Raw genomic sequence first — 12,162 nt, 5'->3', positions numbered from 1 at the left:
AAAGAAAAAAGAACAATAAATAATATTGAGAACTTTAACACCCGGTAAGTTCCCGTATTTCGCAACGATAGAGCAACTCAATATCTTAACAGAGTGATACAGTCCATTTTTCAGTAGATTTTTCAACAATTTATTCAATAACCAACTACAGAATTTATAGTTTTTTATAATAATATATAGATGCTTATGAAAATATATATCAATCATTTACGAAATTTTTGTTGTAAGTTATTCAATTTGATTGAAAAAAATACATAATTCTAAAATCCATATATCTCAACCTTCAAACTATAATATATTTATTCTACTAGATTCAAACAATATATGTAATAACTGTTTTAAAATATGAAGAAACCTAGACAAACAAATTCTTTTTATCAAGCCTATGAGAATATTTTCAACGTAACAGACCGAAACAAGTGTGCTCTCCATTTTTTCTAGGAAATATGACCTCACATCCGGTATAAAAACACAAGGTATAAAATGCGAGCTTGCTGAAGATCTGTTCAGTACTAAAGCGATGTCCAAGAACCGAGCAATCGCCCTGTTTGGGACACTCTGTGCCCTTTTCGGTGCAGCCTCCGGATTTTTAGCCACGCCTCTTAATACAAGTGATCCGGATCTAGTGCATATTCTTTGCCCTGATGAAGTGAGTTCATGACACATATCTGTCAAATTGTTATTATTATTATTATTATTATTATTATTATTATTATTATTATTATTATTATTATTATTATTATTATTATTATTATTATTATTAGATATTCCACCTTATAGGGATTACTTTCCAAATATTGTTATTATGATTACTTTAAAATCTAATAGTTTTAGTAGTTAAATCCCCCCTTCCCTAAGAGAATTTATGCATTTAAAGATTATTACTATTATTATTATTATTATTATTATTATTATTATTATTATTATTATTATTATTATTATTATTATTACAAGCTAAACACCAACCCTAGTTGGAAAAGCAGGATGCTATATGCGCAAGGGCAATGAAAAAAAGAACTAAGGAAATAAATAAACCACAAGAGAAGTAATGAATAATCAAAATTGAATACTTTAAAAACAATAAAAACATTGAATTAGATCTTTCATATATAAACTATAAAAACTCTCTAATTGAAAGGTGGGTATAACAACTAAAACTATAATGAGGCGTTGATAATATTGAGATTCTCCAGCGGCCGAGCGTGAAAAAATCAAAACCACAAGAAAAACGCCTTTGAAAATGAATTTTCAAACACTCATATCACAGTGATTTATGAATTTTCAAAAGTTATGGTGTCTATGTATATCCAAGTACCCTTTCTAATTTAAAAAGAAGAATGTTTTGTTAGAAGACATTGAAGCAATGAAAATAGCACTTTGAGCTCTGGGTACTGTTAGTATTGTGAACGCCTGTATTATTCACTAATATCGGAAAGGTCAGGAATTGGCTGTTAGACTTCTGGTCTTCTCTGTTCCATATCCCGTCAGGAGGTGGTTCCTATCTGGTTCAGACATAGCTCCTTTCTTGTCTCATCGTGTCCTATCTCCTCTGAAAAATCTCTTCTTGAAGTTTATATACACATGTATGGACGGATTGGTTTCCTGCAAAAACGCCCACTTCGATCACGCCATAGAAGCTTCTAGTACAAATTTCTGATGCAATCTGTACCCTCATGTTAAGCCATATCGAAAGCGCGGCCCGTGTCCACTCGTAATGACATTTTTCATAAACAAGGATATCCCTCGAGGCCTGGTCTCTCAAAAACTGCTGACTCTACTGATTAAAGCGATGACATCTTGGTCCGAACAAGACAGTTCCTTTATCACTGCAGGCATTCTTCGTCGAAGCTCGGTTTGTTTTCAAAATACTGACACAGTGAAATGACAGCTTTGGCCAAGCACTATGATAGTCGAACCTCGTCTCGTTGCTCACACTTTGGGAAAAAATACGTTTATCTGTTTTAATAATATATTTATTTAATAATATTGCATCTACCCATGACACTATCAGCATGATAGTCGAATCTCTCGCTGCTCACTCTTTAAGAATAATTACGTTTTTCTGTTTTAATAATATATTCATTTAATAATATTGCATCTACTCACGATACCATCATTATCGTCATAAACATACAGTACATTGATTCTTTAAATACGGCGCAACAGATGAGATAAGAATTAACATGAGCCACCGAGAAAAGTTACATTCCAGAAGAAATTCCAACTGATATTTTTAGTACCCAGATAATTCTGAAATTTCTTTTCCTAAAAGGCTTATTGTTTAAACTATTATTCATTCAAACTCCGGTAAACTTCGTGTGAGTATTCAGATGCGCACTTTATAACAGCTTGATGTCACTTTTAGTAATTCTCCTATGAGCTTTATCAAACAGTATTCTTTATTTCATAAAGAAAAATAAAGATCAGTATTTATCTAGAGTCTTAGCGACTCTAAATGGATATTTCAAAAATTTTTAGAAGGCAACTCTCCTCATAAAAGTGATTAGCTGTGATTTTTCAAACTTTAGGAAAGTTACAATGAAATTTATCTCTCTCTCTCTCTCTCTCTCTCTCTCTCTCTCTCTCTCTCTCTCTCTCTCTCTCTCTCTCTCTCTCTCTATATATATATATATATATATACATATATATTTATATATACACATGTATAATACGTATGTGTATATGTACTATATATTTATACACGCACACACACACACACACACACACACACATATATATATATATATATATATATATATATATATACTTATTTGTTTATAGGGAGAGAGAGAGAGAGAGAGAGAGAGAGAGAGAGAGAGAGAGAGAGAGAGAGAGAGAGAGAGAGAGAGATCGTAGGTACGTTTTATGTTTTTTTAAAACTCCTTGCAAAAAAATACAGTAAATTCACCTTAGTCAAGCAAATCTTCAAAAATTCATGGCTTCCACTTTTTTTGATACTCGGAGTAGAGTTCCAATGTAAACGGCTCAAATTTAATTTTTGAATAAGGTATGGAGCTTTAAGTGCTATACCTACTAACTTTTTTTCTTTAATTAAAGTTTAAAACTTTCAACAACAATAACTACCATGTTTCTTTAAATAAAAATGTGGAGCTTTAACTGCAATATATAATATGGTTTTTATCAAAATATGGAGGTTTTAACCTCAATAGTTACTGTTTTTTTATTAAAGTGTGAAGCTTTTAGCTACAATAGCAACGAGGGTTTTTTTTTTTTATTAAAGTGGGGAGCTTTTAACTGCAATATCAACTAGGATTTTTATTAAAGTGCGAAGCTTTTAATTACCATAGCAATTAGGATTTTTTTTTTATCAAAGTAGGGAGCTTCTAACTACAATAGCAATTAGGATTTTTTATTGAAGTATGAAGCTTTTAGCTGCAATAGCAACTAAGTTTTTTATTGAAGTGTGGAGCTTTTAATTGCAATAGCAACAAGGATTTTTTTCATTAAAGTGTGGAGCTTTTAACTGCAAAAGCAACTAGGATTTATTTTATTAAACTGTGGAGCTTTTAACTGCAATAGCAACTAGGATTTTTTTTTATTAAAGTAGGGAGCTTTTAACTGCAATAGCAACTAGGGTTTTTTTTTCATTAAAGCGTGGAGCTTTTAACTGCAATAGCAACTAGGATTTTCTATTAAAGTGGGGAACTTTTAACTGCAAAAGCAACTAGGATTCATTTGATTAAAGTGTGGAGCTTTTAACTGCAATAGCAACTAGGATTTATTTTATTAAAGTGTGGAGCTTTTAACTGCAATAGCAACTAGGAATTTTAATTAAAGTGAGGATCTTTTAACTGCAATAGCAACTAGGATTTTTTTTTTATTAAAGTAAGGAGCTTTTAACTGCAAAAGCAACTAGGATTTATTTTATTAAAGTGTGAAGCTTTTAACTGCAATAGCAACTAGGATTTTTTTTTATTAAAGTAGGGAGCTTTTAACTGCAATAGCAACTAGGATTTTTAATTAAAGTGAGGATCTTTTAACTGCAATAGGAACTAGGACTTTTTTTTTTATTAAAGTATGGAGCTTTTAACTGCAATAGCAACTAGGATTTTTTTTATTAAAGTGGGAAGCTTTTAACTGCAAAAGCAACTAATATTTATTTTATTAAAGTGTGGAGCTTTTAACTGCAATAACAACTAGGATTTTTTTATATTAAAGTGTGGAGCTTTCAACTGTAATAGCAACTAGGATTTTTTTTTATTAAAGTGGGGAGCTTTTAACTACAAAAGTAACTAGGATTTTTTATTTTATTAAAGTGTGGAGCTTTTAACTCCAATAGCAATGAGTATTTTATTTTATTAAAGTGGAAAGCTTTTAACTATAAAAGCAACTACGATTTTTTTTATTAAAGTAGGGAGCTTTCAACTGTAAAAGCAACTACGATTTTTTTTATTAAAGTAGGGAGATTTTAACTTCAATAGTAACTAGGATTTTTATTAAAGTGGGGAGCTTTAAATGCAATAGCAACTAGGATTTTTTATTAAAGTGGAGAGCTTCTAACTGCAATAGTAAATAGGATTTTTTGTTAAAGCGGGAAGCTTTTAACTGCAATAGACACTAGGATTTTTTTTTTTTATCAAAGTGGGGAGCTTTAAACTGCAAAGGAAACTAGGATTTTTTATTAAAGTGAATAGCTTTTAACTGCAATAGCAACTAAGAATTTCTATTTAAGTGGGAAGCTTTTGAATGCAATAGCAACTAGTATTTTTATCAAAGTGGGGAGCTTTTAACTGCAATAGCAACTAGGATTTTTTTTTATTAAAGTGGGGAGCTTTTAACTGCAATAGCAACTAGTATTTCTATCAAAGTGGGGAGCTTTTAACTGCAATAACAACTAGGATCTTTTTTATGAAAGTGGGGAGCTTTTAACCGCAATGGCAACTAGTATTTTTTTTTTATCAAAGTGGGGAGCTTTTAACTGCAATGGACACTAGGATTTTTTTTTTAAAGTAGGGAGCTTTTAACTGCAATGGACACTAGGATTTTTTTAAAGTAGGGAGCTTTTAACTGCAATAGCAAAGAGGATTTTTTTTTTTTATTAAAGTAGCGAGCATTTAACTGCAATAGACACTAGGATTTTTTATCAAGGTGTTGAGCTTTTAACTGCAATAACAATTATGATTTTTTATTAAATTGAGAAGCTTTTAACTGCAATATCAAGTAGGATTTTTTTTATTAGAGGTGGAAGCTTTTAAATGCAATAGCAACTAGGATTTTCTTTAGTAAGGTGTTGAACTTTTAACTGCAATAACAACTAGGTTTTTTTTTTTTTATTAAAGTGTGGAGCTTTTAACTGCAATAGCAACTAGGATATTTTATTAAAGTGAATATCTTTCAACTGCAATAGCAACTAAGATTTTTTATTAAAGTGAATAGCTTTTAACTACAATAACAACTAGGATTTTTTTTTTTATCAAAGTGTGGAGCTTTCAACTACAATAGCAACTAGGATTTTTTTAATAAGGTGTTGAGCTTTTAACTGCAATAGACACTACGATTTTTTTCATTAAAGTAAATAGCTATTAACTGCAATAACAACTAGGATTTTTTTTTTTATTAAAGTGTGGATCTTTTAACTGCATTAGCAACTAGGATTTTTTATTAAGTTAAGGAGCTTTTAACTGCAATAGTAACTAGGATTTTTTTTATTAAAGTGAATAGCTTTTAAATGCAATAGCAACTAAGATTTTTTATCAAAGTGAATAGCTTTTAACTGCAATAACAACTAGGATTTTTTTTTTATTTAAGTGTGGAGCTTTTAACTACAATAGCAACTAGGATTTCTTTTATTAAAGTGAGGAGCTTTTAACTGCAATGGCAACTAGGATATTTTATTGAAGTGTGGAGCTTTTAACTGCAATAGCAACTAGGATTTTTTTTTTATCAACGTGGGGAGCTTTTAACTGTAATAGCAAATAGGATTTTTTTTTATCAAAGTTTGAAGCTTTTAGCTACAATAGGAACTAAGATTTTATATTAAAGTGTGAAGCTTTTAACTGCAATAGCAACTAGGATTCTTTATTAAAGTGAATAACTTTTAACAGCAATAACAACTAAGATTTTTTTATTTAAGTAGGGAGCTTTCAACTACAATAGCAATTAGGATTTCTTTTATTAAAGTGTGGAGCTTTTAACTGCAATTGTAACTAGCATTTTTTATTAAAGTGGGGAGCTTTTAACTGCAATAGCAATTAGGATTTTCTATTGAAATGTGGATCTTTTAACTGCAATAGCAACTAGGATTTTTTTTTTTTTTTATCAAAGTGGGGATCTTTTAACTGTAATAGCAACTGGGAGTTTTTTGTTTTTTTATTAAAGTTTGAAGCTTTTAGCTACAATAGGAACTAAGATTTTATATTAAAGTGTGGAGCTTTCAACTACAATAGCAACTAGAATTTTTTATCAAAGTCGGGAGCTCTTAACTGCAATAGCAACTATGATTTTTTATTTAAGTAGGGAGCTTTTAACTGCAATAGCAACTAGGATTTTTATCAAAGTGGGAAGCTTTTAACTACAATACCAACTAGGATTTTTTTTATTAAAGTGTGGAGCTCTTAACTGCAATACCAACAAGGAATTTTTTTATTAAAGCGGGGAGTTTTTAACTGCAATACCAACTAGGATTTTTTTATTAAAGTAGGGAGCTTTTAACTGCAATACCAACTAGGATTTTTTTTAAGTAGGGAGCTTTTAACTACAATAGCAACTAAGATTTTTTTTTTATAGAAGTGTGAACTTTTAGCTGCAGTACCAACTATGATATTTTATTAAAGTAGGGGTCTTCTAACTACAATAGCAACTATATTTTTTTTCTATTGAAGTGGTGAGCTTTTAATTGCTATAGCAACTAGGATTTTTTTTTATTTAAGTGGGGAGCTTTTAACTGAGAGCCCTATGAAGGTTTTCTTCTATAGCTATTAACACCACCTAAATCCATTTCTTAATCTATTTCAAATCCCAAAGACAACGGGCATCACTAGGGACCACAAATGGATCACCAGAGAAGCCATCCGACGCAACCTTCGACAGTTCTTCATCGATTTCCCACCGCCGGATAAACCGGACTTCACCGTTCCATTGTCGGCCTCATTAACTGAATTATACCACGCCTATTATGGCTCCTCGGCCTCCCCCGCCCGATTTATACGAGCTGTTAACACCATCGCGGAATCAAATGTGCATGCAGATTCGGCTAAATCTCTGAGGTAAGGAAAAGGGTGGTGATATCCTATAATCAGTTATTCTTAATTAATTTCTTTCAAGAAATGGATATTATTACATTATTTTTAATGCTAATTTTGTTTTCCGTTAAGGTGTAGATATTATTGTTATTTCTAATTTGGTTTCATTATCTATTTGATCAAATATGTTGTAAAGAATAGTCTATCATTTTTTATAATTCCAAACTCTAAGGTAACAAAAATGGTAACAATTTCGTATAATCAGTTATCCTTAAGTCATTTCCGTTAAGGAATAGATATTATCACGTTATTTCTAATGCTAATTTTGTTTCATTATTTATTTGATCAAATGTTTTGTAAAGAATATTCTATAATTTTTTATAATTCCAATCTCAAAGGTAACGAAAATGGTAGCAATTTCGTATAGTCAGTTATCATTAATTCATTTCTTTTTAGGAATGAATATTATTACGTTATTTATAATGTTAATTTTGCTTCATCATTTATTTTATCAAATATGTTGTAAAGAATATCTTATATTTTTTCATAATTCCAATCTCTGAGATAAGGAAAAATGGTGGCAATTTCGTATAATCAGTATCTTTAAATAACTACTGTTAAGGAATAGATATTATTAGGTTATTTCCAAGGCTAATTTTGCTCTCCGATAAGATATAGATGTTAATTTCATTTCTAATTATAATTTTTTCTCATCATTAATTTTATCAATTATGTTGAAAAGAATTCCATAAATTCTATTTTGAGATACTCATGGATTTTTATATAGTTATAAGTAAACCAATTAAGTCTCCAGAGTTTTAGATTATCTTTTAAAACTTCCATATTGATGTTCAAGAATTAAAAAATAAATGGTGGGCTACAATGTGAACACAGACAAAATAACTTCGAATTTCTTAATGAATGAACAAATCCATGTCTCAATAATTTTCAACTTTGAACAAAAATGGCCATATGTATGTGATAAATAAAATATATATATATACATATATATATATATATATATATATATATATATATATATATATATGGATATATATATATATATATATATATATATATATATATATGTATATATATATATATATATATATATATATATATATATGTTGTAAATATACTTTATATATATGTTATATATATTTAGATATACCGTACATACACACACGTATATATATATATATATATATATATATATATATATATATATATATATATATATATGAATATATATATATATATATATATATATATGTACTGTATATATGAATATATATATATATATATATATATATATATATATATATGTATATATATATATATATATATGTATATATATATATATATATATATATATATATATATATATATATATATATATATGTGTGTGTGTGTGTGTGTGTGAGTGTGTGTGTGTGGTTCTGTGTGTGTGTATGCATTTCTTATTAGTATTATTTTTTTCAGATATAATCCCAGTATTCAAGCTGATGGAGAAATATTCGATGAATATTCGTATTCAATGTCAGATCGTTACCCACAGGTAAGTGTACGACTATTTGTACTTCTAAGATAAAGTAAATATGAAATGCGTAATATGCCTACCTCAAAATGTCTTCACTACGAAAAAAGAAATGAAAGACGGTATTTTTCATTACTGAAGGAAAAATACTGTTATTGAAAAGTTATATCCCAAAGACAGTTATTTTCTTTACCAAAGCCTAGCACATTTAAATAATCAAATACCTAGATTTAAACAGCTACAATCTAAATTGGAAGACTTGATCAGCCAAGAATGTAAAAACTATATGCAATAATAATGGTAACGTTTCTTTATTTAACATATATGCTGTCTGGCCCTATTTTCTTCACTTCACAGAAAGAGCACAACGCAGATCAGGAATTAGTTTACCAGTCTTATGGAAAGGAAAGATATTCATGACCATAATACCCATAGACTTAGCCATTAGGTATACATGAATGGTAACCATACTGTTAAAAAATCGTAATCTTAATTGGAAATTCTCCGTATAAATAGACTATTCTCAGCCATATTTCAGCAAAATAAGGGCGACCGTAATTTCACCATACTTTGTTATTATCTTTTACCGGTTGGTGACCGTAATATCACTCCTTTACGTCAATATGTCCGTTTTTAAAACGATAAAAATCATGGAATAAATGTTTCCATATATTTACCGTTTTTTTAATGTATTTTTTAACAATGCAGTTAAATTAATAGTTGTAACACAATCTATTGAAAAAAAGTATTCATATGGCACAAGACCAAGGCAATGGGAGAGGAAATACACTTAAAGGGATAGTCACTAATAGTCTTTGCTACTAGGATGTTTGAACATGATATGAAATAATGAAAGCAAGTTTGAATTATCGAGACCTAGTAAAATTATACTAGAAATTAAATATTGAATTCAGTTTCTTTAGGAAAAGGACTAAGCTTGACTGTTCTGTAGTATTTGTAGTATATGTAAACGAGATTCCATATATACAATAAACATTTTTGTATAAGTATAGTAGAAAAAAACTTAGATTATATTTCTTAGTGGGAAAACATAACAGTAGGAACAACGATGTAGATGTAAAAGGGATCAGGTGTTCATCCGTTAGTAGCATATAAAAATTCAAACAAGGGATCTAGCACATTTAGTCAGCAAAAACGTAGTTAAATGAGCTATGAAAGAGGGAATACGTTTTACCTCGTGTTTATTACACTCAAAAACACACCTACAGACACAAAGACACACGCACACACACACACACACACACACACACACATATATATATATATATATATATATATATATATATGTATGTATATTTATACATGTATTGTATAGTATTTAAACATGAAATAGTTGGCATGAATTCACGTATACATCCATGATAAAGATGAGTGTTAACACAGTTGTATTTGCCCGTGTCAATAGGATGTGCTCGTTCATAAATTTCAAGATTTGATCTGCATTAAATGAAGAATATGTTTGATTTTTCCAGATTCTAACATCCATCCTGGTTGATGGGGCGTTCCCAGCTGCCCGCTCCCTCCTCGGTGTCACCCTCCATTCTCTCCAGAAATTCTACGCCCATTCCACTTGGGTAGAACAAGGAAACACTGACATCCTTGCCGATCTTGGACTTCCTGGGTTCCCTGGATTTGACGATACTGCTCAACCTGAAGAGGATGTCTGCACACCTTGTCCTGCTTCTCAAGTAAGATTTTAATTTCCCACCGTTATTCCTACATTAAGGGGTCGGTTGCCGTATGCACTCACTCTAATGCCTTCTATCAACGGCGTCCTCTTCTGTCAAATATCTCTCCATATCATCCTTCACTTTATCTCGCCATCTAATTCTCTGCCTCCCTCTCGATCTTCCCCCCATAACAGGTTCCTCCTAAGCCCTCCTCACCCCCTCCACACCCTTCATCCTCAATGCATAGCCACACCATCTCAATCGTGACTTTCTTATTATCCCTGTAATCTTTGCTACGTCTGCCAATTTTCTTAATTCAATATTTTTTAATCTTTCAAACAGTGATATTACCATATTCCACCTCTTACTTGCTTATCCATAACAGATTATATTAGTTTAAGATATTTTTTTGGTGGTATAAAAATATGTCTTTGATTCTCTTACTGTTATGAAAAGTATTTACTGTACCTATCATGAGAGACTCAGAAGCAGTAAAATTAACAGTATAAAAAATAAGTATTTTTGTTTTTATTATTGTTATAGCATTGTTCCACCTTGATTTATAGTACATAGAATATTGATCTTATAAATATACTGCCATTCCTATTAAAACTTCTAGAGTTCCATGAAATTCCTTTCTTAGGGAGAATGCAGAGACAACGTCATAACAGGAGCAGGGCTTACTACCGGTTACTATTCTTATATAGACGAGCTGGCTGTCGACTACTTGGTACCAAAACCAGCCACAGGTAAACATCATTAGGGTTACTTGTCGTCATTAGTTTAAAATTTTACAGTAGTAGGAAAATCTAAACATTTGCCACTTTGAAAAAATACTTATCTATGAATGTTTTCTTAACTGTACTGAAACTCCCCTCCATTTTTCCTTTCCATTTTGTTTTTCTAGTAGGTGATACGCAACAGCTCTTAATATACTTAGGTATTGTTTTTATTGTTAAAAGTCAAACAAACAAGATTTTGTTTTATTGATTGGGTGTATCATACAGATGGAGCCATCTGTCTAGATGATTACATTTAAACAAATCCATATTTCCACCATTTGTAGTTTTTAGTCATTCTAGAAAAAAAGACAAAAAAGTAATGAATGGTATATGAATGATTTTTTTCTTCAGTTTATTACTATTTGATTTTCGCCAAGAGTCATCAATAACTAACCATTCACTACAACGAACAGATGGACACCTTTAATATACTCTAGGAAATTTCTTATAATCACATGCTTCATGGACCTCGGTTTTTATGAAAAATCACTGACTAACGAAAAATACACATTATAACGTTAGAATTATGATTTAATTTCCCACTTATTCTTACAAAGATTACATACATTCATGTACAAATATATTTATGTAGTTTATTCAGCAAATGCTACTATAACATAGTTACGAGTTAAGTATGTTGATTATACGCACATAAATATATCTTCATATAACTGTAACTGACCAATAACGTAATCAATATAGATAATCACTTTTATATATATATATATATATATATATATATATATATATATATATATATATATATATATATATATATATACACACACACACATATATATATATATATATACATACATATATATATATATATATATATATATATATATATATATATATATATATCTATGTATATCTATATATACATATATATATATATATATATATATATATATATCTATATTATATATAATATGAAATAATAAAAGAAA

The 12,162-nt window shown here is 29.7% G+C and overlaps 1 protein-coding gene across 1 annotated transcript in view; it reads left to right on the top strand.

Annotated features, from left to right (window-relative positions):
* The first annotated feature begins 490 nt into the window (after positions 1 to 490).
* LOC137648360 (uncharacterized) overlaps positions 491 to 12,162 on the top strand; it is a 47,746-nt gene continuing 36,074 nt past the window's right edge. Inside the window, exons 1-5 of the mRNA XM_068381290.1 lie at positions 491 to 649; positions 6,985 to 7,226; positions 8,685 to 8,760; positions 10,233 to 10,448; positions 11,074 to 11,179. Coding sequence (XP_068237391.1) covers positions 521 to 649; positions 6,985 to 7,226; positions 8,685 to 8,760; positions 10,233 to 10,448; positions 11,074 to 11,179 — 769 coding nt within the window. The 5' untranslated portion in view covers positions 491 to 520. The remainder of the gene's footprint in view (positions 650 to 6,984; positions 7,227 to 8,684; positions 8,761 to 10,232; positions 10,449 to 11,073; positions 11,180 to 12,162) is intronic.

Source organism: Palaemon carinicauda, chromosome 1 (assembly GCF_036898095.1).
Source record: "Palaemon carinicauda isolate YSFRI2023 chromosome 1, ASM3689809v2, whole genome shotgun sequence".
Classification (NCBI taxonomy): domain Eukaryota; kingdom Metazoa; phylum Arthropoda; class Malacostraca; order Decapoda; family Palaemonidae; genus Palaemon; species Palaemon carinicauda.
The sequence above is the reverse complement of the archived record's forward strand: the minus strand, read 5'-3'. Positions and strand labels throughout refer to the sequence as shown.